Consider the following 18,413-nt stretch of genomic DNA (forward strand, 5'->3'; position numbering starts at 1 on the left):
TGAGTACAGCTGTAATGATGATAACAAGCTAATACCATCACTGGACATGATCATGTTTATAATTACCTTTGATAAAAAATGGTTACCAATTTAACCACATAATATTGCTATTTCTTGCAGATGGCTAGATCAAGGACAAGAAGACAAGAAAATTGTGAGGGAGCTATACCTTGCAGACAGTTTTCCATTTCCTGAAAGTAAGTGTCTCCTTTTATAGTGAGTGCCTGGAAGTGTAGAATAATTGTTTTCTATCACTTTCCTGACTAAGAAATGATCTCACTAATTAAAGAGTCTTTCTATAACTGCATTTTTAGGTCAAGAACTTGAACACAAAAGAAAAGAAACCGTAAGTAATTTTAACAGTATTTTGGAACAACAACAACAAACTGTTTCTATTTGCATTTTATATTTATATATTTTGGTTTTACTGTGCATTTATCATTTCCCTTTTGGTATAGTGGAATGCTGACAAATGGAAGTTCCAGGAGAAGAATATTCTCCAGCTGTATTGTAATCTCACTGAAAAGTTCATACGTCTTTATCCAGATGGTACTGTTGATGCTTTGGGTGATAAGAAAGACAAATACAGTAAGTAAAACTAAAAAATACAAATTAGTGTTTTATTATATTGGAAGTTTCCTGTTTCATGACAATAACTCCGACAGCTCTATTCCACAGCAGTATGTATGTCCTCAGACCACTAATATGTAATAATATGTCTTCTTCTATATGCCAAGAAATAATGTCTACATACAATCCATTCATAAAATTATGGTACTTTGTCATGCAAAATAACTTAAGCAGTTGTGATGTAACAAAAGCGGGTCATCATATAGAGAGAACAAAGGAAAATGTAATGTAAGAACTGTAAAGCTGAGATGTCTTCTGTGCAAAGTCAGCACGTCTACTTTTTTTCAATGGTCTTTCCCAAAGGTCATTCCATAACCATGCCTATAAGTGAAGTAATGATTACCAAGTTACCTGTATGGGTGTGTGTGTGTGTGTGTGTGTGTGTGTGTGTGTGTGTGTGTGTGTGTGTGTGTGTGTGTGTGTGTGTGTGTGTGTGTGTGTCTGTTTGTGAAGAGTGTGCATCCTGTAAATGTGTCCATTTTATACAGGATTGGTTTAGTGCCTCATGAACAGACTCCTGCTGCCTCTTAACTTTGGAACACATAAAGTAAGAGATGGGCTGACCTCATGGGTCTGTAGTATTATTCTGGATGAAACTGCATAAAATCGAGAGCATTGGAATTATATTAAAAAAATCTTCAAATAATATAAGGTTAGTATCAGAAAATGAATGAATGAATGACTAATGAAGTCTAAGTAATACAATTCAGATCCTTATAACCATCATAAAAATTACATTAATTGGTTCTAAAAATGCCTTTACATCTTTAAGGTTATAATTAACATTACACACGGCTGATGAAATTAAGAGATCTTAACTTGAAACCACCATAACTTTATTTGATTACTGTGAAAATGCTTCACCTCATCTGACCCATCAGTCATCATACTAATGACAGAAAAACTAACAAACGATGCTGTTGCTCAGAACCACTTTAAAATGGCATACAGTCAAAGCAATGCAACCTAGTTTTGTAAATATAATCAAAAGAATGTAACACCCTCTCTGCATAAGTGCCACCTGGCATGATGTACATGGATAAAGTTAAATATAACTGAACTTAAACTCAAACATGTTTTAAAATTCCAAATGCACAATAAAACTTTGATTAACTGATGGCCATCATCTTCTTTTGGCTGTTCCTGTTAGGGGTCACCACAGCAGATCATCCATTTCCATTTCTTCCTGTCCTCTGCATCTTGCTCTGTCACACCAACCACCAGCATGTCCTCCCTCACCACATCCATAAACCTTATCTTAGGCCTTCCTCTTTTCCTGTTACCTGGTAGCTTCATCCTTAGCATCTTTTCCCGAATATACTCAGCATCCCTCCTCAGCACATGTCCAAACCAACATAATCGTGCCTCTCTGGCTTTGTCTCCAAACCTTCCAACCTGGGCTGACCCTCTAATATACTTATTCCTACTCCTGTCCACCCTTGTCACACCCAGTGCAAATCTTAACATCTTTAACTCTGCCACATCCAGCTCTGACTCCTGCCCTTTTGTCAATGCCACTGTCTCCAACCCATATAACATAGCTGGTCTCACTACCCTCTTGTAGACCTTCCCTTTCACTCTTACTGGTACTCGTCTGTCACAAATCACTCCTGACACTCTTCTCCACCCACTCCACCCTGCCTGTACTCTCTTCTTCACCTCTCTTCCACACTCACCATTACTCTGAACTATTGATCCCAACTACTTAAACTCATTCACCTTCGCCACCTCTACTCCTTGCATCCTCACCATTCCTCTATCCTCCTTCTCATTCATGCACATATATTATGTCTTAGTCCTGCTGACCTTCATTCCTCCTCTCTAGAGAATATCTCCATCTCTTCAGGGTCTCCTCCACCTGTTCCCTACTCTCACTACAGATCACAATGTCATCTGCAATCATCATAGTCCATGGGGACTCCTGTCTGATCTCGTCTGTCAACCTGTCCATCACCATTGCAAATAAGAAAGGGCTCAGAGCTGATCCTTGATGTAATCCCACCTCCACCTTAAACACATCCATCACTCCCACCGCAGACTTCACCACTGTCACACTACCCTCATACATATCCTGTACCACTCTCACATACTACTCTGACACTCCCGACTTCCTCATTCAATACCACAACTCCTTGATTAACTGATGGTATTTAACCATATACTGCCAACTTGCTTGTCTAGTTAGAATATTAACATAGTTTTACAAACAAGTTAACTGTTAAGTCAGAATTCAAGAAGGTTTTTCTACATTTATATTAATACTGGTTATACCATAAACAAGGCTTTATTAAAAAATATTGGCTGTATTTTGAAAAGGTAACAAAGTACATGACCACTTTTTTTTTTTTTTTAGTTTCACATTTTATTCAGTTTTTCCTCTATGACCACACCTAAAAGAATATGTCATGGTTGGTGCTGGGCACTGAGTTATATTATATTTGCAAAACATTATGCCTAAGCAATAACAACTTGTCCTTTTAGAGGAGTAGCTTCATACTTACAGTGTGGATTCATAAATAAATCATTTTGTTTGTTAATTTTCAACGTGATGTTCCACCTGAAAATAACTAGTTGATAACTTATCTGTCTATGAAGAAATAAACCACTATTGATGCATTTAACATGGAATATAGTGGCTTGTATATTAATTTAGGTAGTCATGGCAGGGCTTTTCAGCTCTTAGGAAAAAAATTATGGGGCCACCCTTATCAACAACAGAAAATACAACAACATACTTTCTGCATCAAAAGTATCTAATTTGGTATTGTAAGGTAAGGAAGTTATATCCAGCTCTAAAGGCCTGTTGCTTATATTTGCCTTAAAACATGACCAATACACTTTAAAAAGCACCAGTAATTGAAAACAACTGGTCAAATGCTATTTGCGCCCATGGCTGATAAAAAGGAAGACTTGTTTTCATGTAAGATAAATTACAACATTTGAGCCATGAGTTAAAATGATTGGGTCAGTCAATAGTTCTTCTTCACCTCAGACTCTCTGTAAGCAAATGAAAGTTAAGACTGCTGAACTAAGGGATGTGTGGCCCAGCAGCAAAGCAAGGTAAATAGCTGCTATCTGCATGTGACACCCCATATTGTCATTAATCATGGAATGAGGCTTCAGCTTAGGAACCATTTTAGTAGCCCTCTAAAGAGAATAATTGCTAATGGAAGCATTCAGCATAAAAGGGGTCAAGGAATAAGGATTCGATTCCAGGCTCTGACATTTTCCTAGTGTATTAGTCAACTGACAAGAGTTAGGGGATTTATGTAGTTACCAGCTGAAAATGTATAGCAGTACATAAAACATCATGACCAGTTCTGATATATTTGGAGCACTGTAAGCCATTATTTAAAACTGCTAACTAACCAAAACAGATAAAAATGCACTGCAAGTCAATCACGCATAGTCAAAAAGAGTTTGCCTTTTGCTTTTGTTGATTCACCCTTAATGATGTCAGATACCCAGCTCCTATGGGTAAACCAAATAGTGTCCATGCAGACTTCAGTAGTTTTAAACATTTAATGCAGCTACATGTCTTCATTACATTTATGGATATCTTTTAACTATGGCTTTTGTTTAACACCATCCTTTCTGACACCAATATGAATGAGTATCATTATATCTGTATTTAAAGAATTCCACAAATTTTCAACATTAACTAAGGTACTGACTAGAAAGCAAGAATATTAATGGTTCAACAAGCTAGAAATGTTGTCCTGAAATTTCATACAACCTTTATACTAATTCTAATCACTGAGTGCTCAGAAATCAGGGCTATCTATAAAGATCTACTATGTACAAAATACGTGAACAGTGGTTCAGACCCCACATCCCCATCATTTAAATATTAGTACCTGAAAAATATAAAAAGGTAAACAGGAATGCATTTATGTGTGCTGTGAAGGCTGCCAGCCTAGCTAGATAGAATTTTATAAATAATTCTATGTCATTGTAAATATTAATATGATCCATAGACTTGTTGTAACAAATGTAAGAAAACTGTGTTATGTTCTGAGCTTCAAAAATGTAACCGCAGTGCACCCTGCTTTAAGAAAGCTGATGAGTAATGCATTTTATGACTGATCTCAAGCTAGGAGATAGGATGTCTGGGCTTGGAAATTCTTCCTATTGCTTTAAGACATAAATAATTACTAGGTTTTGCATGCAAATTGTATTTTATTGCTGTGGCTTCCTGGCAGGTGCAGATTACAAAACAAAATGTTAAAATTTTAAGTACTGTTAGCGTAAGAAACTTAAGTAGAAGTGTCAAGAATTATGTAATCTGAAATGACTCAGCAGTAATGTGTATTATTAATTTAAGGCTTTCTCAGAGAGAAAGATTTAGCATTTTGTATTTGTCTTCAGAGCTGACAAGTCACCAGCAGTTTGCTTTGTAAGTATAATTTAGAACATAGTTTCTGTTAGAGACAGATAGGAATATAGCCAGATTAGTCTAGCTGTTTTCTATATTTATATGAGACTATCCTACAATATTGTTTTAAAGTATTTTCCTGTGATCTCTGAACTTTCTATTAGCACTGTATTGAATTGATGAGTATTGTCTTGTGTTTTTATTATTTATTATTACATATTTTTAAGACTTACAACTGTGGCTGTTTTGTGTAGAGATAATTTAAGCTCTCAGAGTACTTGCATGTATTTGGTGATACTGTATATGATACCCCAATGCCCTTAGCCCTGGGTTACACTTACTATTTGGATAACAGTAATAGCACATAGTGGAATTGGTTACCCTTTGGGAAGAGCCTTATAGTAGCTGATAAGGGTGGCTGGTAGCAGTCAGTACTACCTTATAGTCTGGGTAGAAGGAGGCAAAGCTAGTGAACCTGTGCCAGCCTTCCCCAGGAGTATCTGTGTGTTTGCATATGAATCAGATCTCAAAGTGTGTGTGTCAGCTACTTAGGCAGGGACACAAAACACTGGTTGGACAGAGAGGGTGCTGGAGGTTTTGGCTTGACCACTCGGCTGAGTGCTATACCCTATAGCTGTTCCAGTGGAGAGCCTTATTGGGGATCTGGAGAGAAAGGGAGAAACCAGCTCCAGACTGACTATGATTTCTGTGTGCTCTTAAGGGAAATTGTACTTAACTGTGTATGCACTTGTTATCCTCCCAATGTGGACGCCCGTCATTGGTGCTAGTGGTGAGGATTGAGACCCCTTGATTACCGGGCCAGTGCATCACGTGTGCATCTAAGCTTTAAATGTGTTTAAATATGTTCTGTTTTCAAGAAAATCAGTTTTCAATATTTGATGGCATCCCTTTTCCCCAAAGCCTAAGTTGGAAATCATAATTTAATTTAAGCACTGCTAAGATGTAAATTAATCTTGCAATTGGCCAGATGCAAAGTCATTGCAAGTCTTGACAAATCCAAATTAATATAGAGCAAGACACTCATCACACACCTATCTTAGGAAGAATACTGTAAATTCCACTGCATAGTCATATCAGGGAATAATGCAGAGCAACATTTGTTTGCTTCCTCTATGACTCGTCAAATTACAGCTCAGTAAAGAACCAGCTCACTGAGAATAAATGGCTGGGAAATCAGCCTGATGAAAAATGTAAATGCAAGCCCCTCCACCCCACTGCCAAGCTTATATATGCGAAATTCACTCTTGCACAAACACTACGTAGGGGGAAATATCCTATCAGACATAAAATCATTGCTAGTACAATCTTAGAAACCACAGTAGCAGTGATCTTCTGTGGAATACAGAGAATGTGAAGTTGTTTGTGGCTGAGTTGTGCTCAGTGAGTTAGAACATCATCTAGCTAACAGAAAACAATGAGCAGAGCAGCAATTTTGTGCACTTTAGACAAAAAATTATAACATCCAACTGAAGTTGATTTCTCTGAGGCACTGTTTTAATGTCTTTTTAAAATGAGCACAAAACTTTTTGATTTTAAAGCCCCTGGCCAGTAAAAAGATACTAGCTAAAAGTTGATTATTGCCCTTCATATGCAATAAGGATTACAAGAAAAGCCTGTATATTAATTCAGGATAAAGTGAAATAGATCAGCAAGTCTTTAACCCACAGGTTACATAACCCTGGGGAGCCCCTGAACTGGAGCTCTCTGCTTTCACCCCATGAAGGTGTCCCCGAGTAAGCAGAGAGAAATGACAACTGGTCCTTGACCTGAGAGACATGAGTTTGGGCTGCCCTGGGATCTCTTGACCTGTGGAACAGGGAGAATAAAAGGAAGAGAAAGAAAAAAAAATGGAAAATAATAAATAGACAGATACATCTCTCTTGTGTCTACACAGTTCCTTTCAGTACATCAGGCAATGAGCACTATCCAGCACTCATTGCTTTTGTAGCAGTTTAAAGTTTTACAGAGTCAAGTTGCTAAGCCAAGGCCCAACCCTCCTCAGAAGGTTACCACACACACTCACACCTAGTGCCAGTTTAGAGTATCTAATCATCCTACTACATGTTTTTGGAATGTGGGAGGAAACTGGAGCACCCAGAGGAAACCCACATGAACAGAGGGAGGACATGCAAACTCTGCACAGAAGGCACCTTAAATGAGAATCAAACCAGAGAGCCTCTTACTATGAGGCAGCAGTGCTAACCTCTGCACCACTGCAGCACAGGATAGATGCGGACATATATAAGTAAATAAAGAGAAACACAATATGGAGATAAGGAGAACTCATAAGTTGCTGTTACAACACTTTATTCTCAGTGCATTGTAAACATGTATTAAGTAGGTATGCTTCATGAATTTGTACAACATATTAGACTGATTACAAATGCTGCTGAACAGTACTGCTACTGACTGAGATGAAAAGATTACTTCTGGGTATTTATTTGTGCACTTCAGTTCTAACTACCATTTCTTTTTGAACGACTTTAGCAAAACTTGTAAAAAAGTACTTTTCCATTTCTTTGCAATAGAATGGAACAGATAATCCATGACTGCCTTTTTTATACTTTTTAAATAAACTGATTAATGTTCAGGACTGCAGCCTGTCAAACACTGAAATATCTTCTGAGACTGTTTTCTGTTATACAGGTGCTTCTACTGAGCTAGAGAAATAAAGAAGAAAATGAATGCATACTTGGTTTATCTGTACTATACCTGTGTGCACAGTTGTTCAATATATATATATATATATATATATATATATATATATATATATATATATATATATATATATATATATATATATATATATGTATATATATATATATATATATATATATGTGTGTGTGTGTGTGTGTGTGCATGTGTGTCTAACAGACTTTCTTCTGGTATATATGTTAAAATACAGTATGTCTTGTTGGAGTGAATGCAAAGTGCTAGACATAGTAACTGCTCTGCTTATTCCATGTCAATATTTTGATTCCTTTCCTAACTTCTTTATCTTTTGCTACAAGAAAGTGTTACAGGATATACTCTACTCCCGTGATTAGACAAACTGAGTGACACCAGCATGACTGGAGAGGTGGAAGAATGGTTACCTATTGCTGCATTACTCTAAATGGCAAAGTTACATTTCCTTAAAGGCTGCAAACTTTAACAAGAACCTATACCTGACCACTGTAATCTGCAGTATACTGTGTACAGCTTTCTAGTGCTTTTTCTGAGTTAATACATTTTCATCTACCTATAAGACATACAGTTCTACCCTAGTGAGAAAATAAATTTTGCTATACAGCATGCAAGACATTGCATGCAGGTCATACATTTTCCTACCCTCACTTTGCCTAAGGTGTGATGGCTAGCTCTGGTCAGCCATTAAGGACATGCATCAGGCATTCTGGAAATAAGTTATACACATTAAAAATATATGCACATTGTATGTCGATATCACAGTATAACTGTATTACTGGCTAACACTAACCAATAGAAATGAATTCAGTCTTCATTCACTTTGCATACTTCAAAATTCATACATATATTTCCTATAATTTCACACTATCTATACACACATATGCATATTAAATCCAAGACACAGACATACAGACACACACACACACACACACACACACACACACACACACATATATATATATATATATATATATATATATATATATATATATATATAGGTGCACATGCCTGCATTTAAATGACTTAGTTATAGCTGCATGCATACAACATTTTGCTTATTCATTTATTTTCAATACCCTTTTAAATTACAGAAAAAAGAAAAAAATATATACTATAGAATTCTTACCTTCTCTCTTGACTCTGTGATACCCCCAGGCCAGCTGGTCCATCCCTGCCTCTGCAGGTTGTCATACCTGTGCTGACACTGTTGCCCAGAGTGATGGATCCATGTTAGAGATAACAGGTGGTCTCTCAGCTCCTACCAGATATCCACCTTTTTCCAGTTATAGCAGGCCACAGCCTACGCCACCTTTTTCAGACCAGCTTGGGGCTTGGACCTGAGCTTTAACAGATGTCATCTTCTGAAGTAACAGTTAAGTATGTAAGTGTAGTGGATAGGAGGGTGCAAACCACACTCTCTATGATGTGATATCAGCATGGACAACTCATGCAGCGACACAGGGGATGTACCTATGGAACTTATAACAGTGTCTTTACTAAATGGACTGTAGCAGTTATATGGACTTCCACGTTTTTTTTTTCAGTACTATTCCTTCTCTTGTTATGTGAATACAGCAGTGATATACCTGCACATATGCTGGCATGGTGGCATTTCTATGCTCATGAATCTAGAAAAGGCTGTCAGCATTTCCTTTTAGAGGTGATCTAAGACTGATATCATGTCCTTAAGTTTGCAATTTAATCTGTTTTTATCATGCAGTTATTCTTTATCATGTTGAAGCAGTTCATTAATAAACTTTTAAATGTTTTGGGTTCCCTTTCAAGTGAATCTTTGATACTAATTTGTAAGCCTGCTATATGGTTCTAAGGAATACAGTATTAATAGGTTAGAAAAAATTCTACTAACTCTGAATATACCACATACATATACCAAGGGTATGACACAGTTTGCTGTGCTTGAGAACTACTATGTGCTGATGTGCATTGCTGCACTCAACACCATTCAGCAGAGCTCATCCACTAAAAGCCAAAGTCATTTTACACTTATTGAAAGAGCATGCTGCATGGGGTTCTCTAATACTGCTGTTAGCTGGCCACCATCGCTGTCATGACTGGTTGAAGGAAAATAGTGAGAGCAAATAGTGAGAGCTACACTGTTATCAAGGGAAGCTGAGTACTAGACTAATGTATATTCATGTTGTGCAGAATACAACACACAGTAAACATCCTGCATGTTGGGTCATACTGAATGGCAACCCAGACTCACCAAGACAACACAAATGAGCTTTTAGCAGGCCAAACACTTGCTCAATTACAGTCTGTGCCTTGGAAAGGCCAGAGTTGAAGGTGTCCTTAGCAGCTCCCCTAGGATTACAGAATGGTGTCATCAACCAAGGTTTGAATACATTGTCTGCCACTCCTGCAAAACAAAAAAAAAAAAAGGAGGAGGGTTGACATAACAAAAAAATGGAAGTTTATTGCTAAACAAAACATTTTCTAAATTATGCCTACAGAAATTACTATCAGTGGAAACTTTACACTTATCAAAAGGTGACCATGGGTCATCCAACCGTGCAGGAAATGATGGTATAGTGAGCTTGTATGTCAGATGTGGGAATCATGGGCACTGCCAGGATGTTGCTCTGCTGACACATGGGTGGTGCTCCTCCATACATCACATCCTTCATGATAGCCCTTCCTGTTCCACTACTGCCCCCCCCCCAGTCTAGATGGAGCTGATTGGCAACATGGGTGTTATACATTGCAAAAAGCACCTCTGAAAAATATACCATCTTGTAGAAGGCACTCATGAGCCTGGCTCAGTCCTGAGGTAACACTGACAGACAAATAATACTGATCCACTTATGACGAAAATATTTATTTATTTTATTTATTTCAGTTTGATGACCGGGGTAGTCCATTGGGACTGGAACATCCCATTTTCACTGGAGGCCCAGGGAGAAAAGCTCCACAGATATTGACAATTATATGATAGTTATAACTACAAACATAGATGATTATACAAAGTTCCAAACTTCAAGAACAATGGTAGCATGCAAATGATGAAAAGTATTAGTTAAAAGAAAAGGCAATGTGATTCATATGGTCTAAGTAACATTTACAAAGTATAGATGTGATTTATATAGTCTGAGTAATATTTACAAAGTACAGACATTGATTTTTATTTTTATGAATCCAGATTTAAAAATCCGAAAAGAGTGTTCAGGGGGGAGTTAAAAAATGTCAGACAGAGGAAGTAGATCCAGAAAGTAGAAGAGCACTGTAGTATCTAGTATAAGCTGTACTGCTTGGGACATGGTATTAAGGAGTTATGTAGTAAGGGAACAGGAACATTCCCACTTTGAAAATAGGTGAGACTGGAGAAGAGATTTGAAGTTTGAGTGGCTTTGGATATTTCGAAGGGAGGCAGGAAGAGAATTCCAGAATTTAGCTAAGAAGCAGGATTTATGTATTTGTTTTTGTTAACCAGGAACAGTAGGTGGCCAGGGGGTCGAAGAGGTTTATATATTTTTAGAAGATTATAGTCTTCTGATCTGTGGGTGGTTGGGAATGTATGGGGTTAAGGAGGTGGACAGAGAGGGACAGCTAGAATGTTGGAATATAAGCTTGTGGGCAGTAGTAAGTTTAAGAAGTTTGAGGTAGTTTGGAAGTTCAAGCCATTACAGAGAGTGCAGAGAGAGAGAGGCAGTGATGAGATGTGTTTCAGGAGTTGGTGGCAAATTTGTAGATCTTATTGTAGCAGGTTTCCAGCTTGGCCTGTAGGGCAAGTCGAAGATTAGTGAATAGGGGAGCACCATACAGAAGAGATGGTAGGAGGTAAGTAGAGGTAAGGGTTCATCTTGTAGGGGGAGTAAGGTACTGATTGTGTCTGTACAGGAGACCTAGATTTTGTTGAGTTTGTTTATGTTAGTTTGAATGTGGATGTCAAATTTTATATTTTCATCAATTGTAACACCTAACAGTTTGGTATGTGACACTATTTCTAAGGGGATGGTATTCTGAGTCATTACAGTGAAAGAGTTTTTGTCTATATTGGTGTTTCTGGATGGGGAGAAGACTATTAGCTTTGTTTTATTGGCATTTAAGGTGATGTGATTACTCTGAATCCATGATCCGGTATTAGAGAAGGCTAACTGAGTTTTGTGAAGAAGGTCAGAGGGGGGTGTCTGCTGAACAAATGATAGCTGAGTTGTCAGCATATTGGATTAGTGTAGTATCAGTGAGAGAGACTGGTGGAAGTTATTAATAAAAATGCTAAACAGGAGGGAGCCAAGGACAGAACCCTGGGGAACACCAGTTGGGGTGTGTAGAAAGGAAGAGAATGAGTTATTCTGTTTTATGGCTTGCTGTCTTTCAGAGAGGTAGCTAGTGAACCAGGCGATAGTTTGAGGGGAGAGGTTGAGAGAGGAGAGTTGGAATAAAAGTAAGGGATGGGAAACAGTATCAAAGGCTTTGGAGGGGTTAAGGAACATAGTGGATACAATTTTGCCAGAGTCGTGTGCAAGGTTAATAGAGTCTAGAAACAAGAGGAGGGCAGTGATGGTACTATGCCTGGGATGGAAACCATGCTGTGTTGGGGTTAGTACATTGTTTTGGGTCAGATAAGACATCATTTGGGATTGAATACATTTCTCCATGATTTTTGATAGTGGGAAAAGGATGGCTATGGGCTGAAACTTAGAAGTGTCAGTGTTTTTGCCCCCTTTATGGAGTGGAATGATATAAGCATGTCTCCAGAGTGAGGGAACGTATAATTTTTGAATGGATCTGTTTATTATGATGGAGATGGAATAGGCAATGCTATCTGCAGACAGTTTGAGGAAAGATGTGGGTAAGTTATCAGGGGCAGAGGAGCATGGTTTGAGTTGAAGGAGGAGTTTTTTTTTATTTTGTTTGTAGTAACAGGAGAGAAGTTAAAATTAGGGGTAGGGGGAGTCAGATTGGATGGAAATGCAGGGGGATTGGTTGGGGGGTTGGAGAGAAGTGAGAGAAGGTGGTAGTGAGTTTAGCTATGGAGTCTATGAAGAAGTCATTGAAAAGAGAGGCAGTTTCTAGATCAGTATAATTTAAGTTTGGGGATGGGTTATCCTTGCTGCCAGGGTGAAGGAGGGAGGAGATGGAGTTCCAGAATTTTCTAGGGTTTGATAAGTGTTCAGATTGAAGCTTGTTATAGTATGATTTATGGTCCCTGATTATTAGTTTTTTACAGTGTTACAGAGGTGTTTAGCTTCATTTAGAACACAGGGTGATTTATTTTTCTGGTGTAGTTTCCACTTCTTATCTCTTAGGTGCATGATTTGTTTGGTTTCTTTAGTTAACCAAGGGGAAGTAGAAGCTTTAACTCTTTTAGTTTTCAGTGGACCAAGATTGTTAAGAAGGTTTAGGAACGTTTTATTAAAGTAATCAATGGCATTATGAAGAGGCAAGGTTTTTATGGGTGACCAATCTGCTACTTTTAGGCAGTCTATGAATATTTGTGGGTTGAAATTAGAGAGATTTGGAGATTGTAAATAGTGGTGGTGCTTTTGAGGGAGAGAGGAATGACAGTCAGCAAATACAGGCAAGTGGTCACTGAGAGAGTCAGGAAGGTTGCCAGTATCTGAGATAAGGTTTGGATGAGACACTAAGATCCAGTCAATGATGGTACCAGAGGTACCATTTTTGTTTAGTCTGGTAGGAGAGTTTATTAGTTGGGTGTAGTTGTGAAGGATGATATTTAGAGAAGGGGATGCAGTGTTAATTGTTTCCCAGTTTATGTTTATGTCACCTAGAATAAATGTTTCATTTTTGATGTTAGTTGAAAATCAGGAGAGTATATCTTCAAATATAGGAATGTTGTTACCTGAGGAAATATAGAGGGCAGCTATGCATATGGATTTGTGTTTGTTGAGTTTAAGGAAGCAATAGATAGTTCAGAATTGGTGAATTTAGGAATGGGATTGGTGTGGGGAGTAACAGTGTAGGAGGTGGAGTAGAGTATTGCTACTCCATGACCTTTTTGTTGGGTCTGTCAGAAAGTAGCATTTGGTAACCTGGTGGGAGAATTTCGTTATCTTTTATATTCAGTTTAAACCAGGTCTCTGTGATGGCAACAGTGGCAGGCTGGTTGTGGGACAACCAGCCATGGAGGATGGGAGTTTTATTTCTGAGGCTTTGGGCATTGATTGTAATTAAACAAAAGCTCTTGGGGGTGGGGGGGTTTGGCATGTGGGGATTGGAGTCGGGTGGCGTGTTGGTAGAGCCAGGGTTGGGGTGGATATCACCAGAGAGAGTGAGAGAGTCTGTCCAGTATGAGACCAATACAGTTTGATATAGAGGATGAGAATGGGTGGTAATTTATGGTGAATTTAGTTGGATGTGGAGGGAGAGGTGCAAGAGGATAGGGTAGGATAGGTAGCATTGTAAATTTAAATAGGATGATTGTGCTAGAAGACTAGAGCTCATGGGCTATAGAGGAGAAAGAGGGTTGGATAGTGTGTATAAAGGTTGATGTATACTGTGAGGATAAGGTGTGGGAGGGGTTTGGGAGGTAGGTAAGATAGGAGAGGGTTGTAAGTAGAGTAGTGATTATTATTATTATTAGGCTGAAAGAGTATGTTGTAGTATGAGACATTGTGTGTGTATGGGGTTAATTGTAATTAGGTGGGTGTTGGGAGGTGTAGGAGTTCTTCTTGGTAATTGGGTAGTGTGGAGGAGTGGGAAGAGTTATGGACAGAATAAACGTAGATGTAGTAGGGTCGGGTCAGAAATGGGGGCAGGGTAGGTGAGACTACAGAGCCCGAGTGTAAGCAAGGGTGAACGGAGTGGGGCCACACTGACAGCAGGGAATCCGTGCACAAAAGAAAACAATCAGTGAGATTGTTTTTCCTGAAATACAGCCATTTCTTAATACAGCCAATGTATTCAACGCTTATAAGCAAGACTTAGGTAGGTGAGTAATGTGCTGATACCTTTCATAGACACACTAATGGTCTTAGAAGAATGAAGGACTGTAGGGTTTGAAATTCAACCCTGGAACTGCTGGAGCACTGAGGTAGCCTAGATGGGTTAGCAAAGGTATGGAGGGTGGTGGCCTGATGGGTGGTGTCTAGGAGGGCTATAGAATAAGTCCATTTGAAACACCTGAGAATGGAAAGGGATTGGGAAAAAGTGGAACATCAAGAAGCTTTTGCTGGAGGAAAAACAGGGGAGGGGGATAACACAGTAATATGCAACAGCTGAAACCAGGTCACCAGTTAGTTGAGCACAAAAATAAACTAATAGGGCAAAGAACATACAGAAATTAACTGTTAGCTGCTACTAGATTTATCTGCCGTCACACCCATGCACTGGCCCAGCAATCAAAGGGCCTCAGTCCTCACCCCTAACACCAGTGAGGGGTGTCCATATAGGGAAAGGATAAATACACACAAAGTACAATTTCCCTTAAAAGCACACAGAGATCACAGTCAGTCTGAGGCTGGTTTCTTCCTTTTTCTCCAGGTCACCAATAAGTCTCCCCACTGGCACAGCTATAGTGTCCAGATCTCAACCTAGTGGAAAAACTAAAACCTCCAGTACCCTCTCTGTCCAACCAGTGCTTTGTGTCCCCACCTAAGTAGCTGACATACACACACTTTGAGATAAGAGTTTATACAACCACATAGACACTGCTGGGGAAGGCTGGCACAGGTCCTTCAGCTATGCCCCTTTTACCCAGACTATACAGTAGAAATCACTGCCAGCTCCCAGCTAATATTTATCAATTACTCAAAGCCCCTCATGAAAGGGTGTCCAGTTATAGTGTACAATATCATTATCCAAATGGTAAGTGCAACCGACCAGTCAAGACTTATTTGGAGTGACTTGGTACAGTATCACTATATACATGCAATGTACTCTTAGAGCTTAAATTATCTCTACACCAAAACAGCCACAGTTGAAAGGTTTAAAAATATTCAATAATAAATAATGCAAACACAACACAATACTTTTTTACTACACAGTGCTAGTCAAGAGTTCAGAGATCACAGAGAAATACTTAAAATAATACAGTAGAAAAGTTCTGACATCACAGAAAAACAAACTAGTCTAATTTTCCTATTTCCTAGCTATATCTAAGAGAAAACACAGTTTTAAAATCCTACTTACATAGAGACACAGGCAGCATGGTGAGTTGGATGTTCTCAAGACAAATGTTCTAATACTCTCAATCTTTCTTTCCTTAAATTGATAACACAGTACCACTGATTCATTTCAGATTGCATCATTTTTTTCTGGTTCTCAGGCTAACAGACTTTTGAAGGTTAATAGCCCTTTTGATCTTGCAGCTGGTCAGGAAACAGAGCAATAAAAGAAATTAAACATGCAAATTCTAGCCATTAACTCTGGCCTCAAAACAATAGACAGAATGCCTTTATCTAGACATCTGGGATCCGAGTTTTGACATCAAAGAATTGACTTATCAGCTTTGTTACAGCAGATTGCACTGTTGTTACATTTTTGCAGTTCCACATTTAACACCATTTTTTCCCATTTAAGAGAACAAGCCTATGGCTTATATTAATATTTGCAAATGACAGAATTATTTACAGAATTCTATCTGGCTAGGCTGGCAGCCTTCACCTATCGTCACACATCTCCTCCCCGGGGAACTCAAGCTAGTTTTTCATGTGACCCTTGAGAAATGTTGCTCGAGAGGGTTAGGTCTGTCTGATTATACCTTACCCCATTCACTGTCTTGAGAGCCCATCTGCATTGGCATTGCTAATCCCACTGCAGTGCTACACTGACATATCATATGCTTGCAACCCTATGCTCCATCTTAGCAACTTGGCATTTTGCTGGCTGGTTCTGTGTAACCATGTTAGGGGGCTGTGATCTGTCACTACAGTGAATTTTCTTCCATAGAGATAAGGCTGAAGTTTCTGTAGTGCCCACACTATGGCTAGACATTCCTTTTCTACAGCTGCATAGCATTACTACCTGGGTTGGAGCCTATGACTGAGATAAACCACTGGGCTCTCTTCTCCCTCTGAGGAAATCTGGCAAAGTACAGACCACAGCAATGGTTCGAAGCATTCACCTGCACAACACGTTCCTTGCTGTAATCTGGACTGGCTAACACAGGGAGTCCTCCCAAAGCTTTCTTAAGCTCCTGGAATGCCTGCTCACATACAGGGGTCCATACTACCTTATCTGGCCTGTTCTTCCCTTTCAGGTCTGTGAGGGGAGTAGCTATGGTACTTTAACTGGGGATGAACTTTCTGTAGTACGCTGCTGTCCCTAAGAATGCCCTCACCTGCTTTATGGTAACAGGTACAGGCCATGCCTGAATAGCTTCCACTTTGGCAGGTTCTGGCCTGATTTTACCACTCCCTACCCTATGTAGCAAGTAGGAGACTTCTGCCATACCCCTCTGACATTTGCTGGGCTTAATGGTCAACCCTGTCCTCTGTAGTCTGCCCAGCACCTTCCTGACATGCTGAAGGTGCTCTTGCCAGGAATGGCTGTAGATGGCAATATCATCCAGGTAAGTGAGATCAAACCCTCCTGCTCCTGCTAGGATATGATCTACCAGCCTCTGGAAAACTGCTGGGGCATTTTTCATCCCAAAGTGCATCTTTGTGAACTCATACAAGCCAAAAGGAGTAACAAAGGCTGACTTCTCTCTAGCACTGGGAGTCAAGGGCAACTGCCAGTAACCCTTGGTAAGATTGATGGTTGTAAGATACTTAGCCCCAACCAGCTGCTCTAGGGCCTCATCTTTCTTAGGCATGGGATAAGAATTTGACTCTGTGTGACTATCTAAGTTTCTGTTGTCTACACAGAACCTGGTTTTGCCATCCTTCTTTGGCACCAGCACCAATGGGGAGGCCCCGGGACTGTTGGACTCTTGAATTACCCTAGTTCCAACATTTCCTGTATCTCCTCCCTCAGAGTCTGTTTGACTCTCTCCAGCACCCTATAAGTGACCTGCCTAATAGGCCTTTGGGGTCCTGTATCCACCTGGTGCTGCACCAGGTGAGTGCACCCTGGTTTCCCAGTGAACATGTCCCCAAACTCCTGTAACACTGCTCAGATTTCTCGAACCTGGGTAGGAAATAGCTGCTGGGACATTGCTATCCCTTCCACTGAGGTGTCAGTCTGAGCCTCGCTGAGGAGATTAGTCACCAAATCTCTCTAAGACTCCTCCTGCAAATGTCATGAGTTCAGAGATCACAGAGAAACACTTAAAATAATACAGTAGAAAAGTTCTGACATCACAGAAAAACAAACTAATCTAATGTTCCTATTTCCTAGCTATATCTAAGAGAAAACACAGTTCTAAAATACTACTTACATCTAGACACAGGCAGAGTGGTGAATTGAATGTTCTCAAGACAAATGCTCAAATGCTTTCATTCTTTCTGTCCTTACATTGATAACACAGTACCACTGATTCATTTCAGATTACATCATTTCTTTCTGGTTCCCAGGCTAACAGAGTCTCAGAGGTTAATAGCTCTTTTGATCTTGCAGCTGGTCAGGAACCAGAGCAATAAAAGAAATTATGCATGCAAATTCTAGACATTAACTCTGAACTCAAAACAATATGCAGAATGCCTTTATTTAGATATCTCGGCTCCGAGTTTTGACATCAAAGAATTGACTTATCAGCTTTGTTACAGCAGAGTGCACTGTTGTTACATTTTTGCAGTTCCACATTTAACACCATTTTTTCCCATTTTAAGAGAAC

At 39.3% G+C, this 18,413-nt stretch overlaps 1 protein-coding gene across 1 annotated transcript in view; it reads left to right on the forward strand.

Moving 5' to 3' along the window:
- RP1 (RP1 axonemal microtubule associated) overlaps positions 1–18,413 on the forward strand; it is a 652,673-nt gene that overhangs the window by 464,084 nt on the left and 170,176 nt on the right. The window contains exons 9-11 of the mRNA XM_044065894.1: positions 121–197; positions 315–346; positions 459–588. Coding sequence (XP_043921829.1) covers positions 121–197; positions 315–346; positions 459–588 — 239 coding nt within the window. The remainder of the gene's footprint in view (positions 1–120; positions 198–314; positions 347–458; positions 589–18,413) is intronic.

This window comes from Protopterus annectens, chromosome 3.part0 (genome assembly GCF_019279795.1).
Source record: "Protopterus annectens isolate FY-2018-M chromosome 3.part0, PAN1.0, whole genome shotgun sequence".
NCBI lineage: Eukaryota > Metazoa > Chordata > Ceratodontiformes > Protopteridae > Protopterus > Protopterus annectens.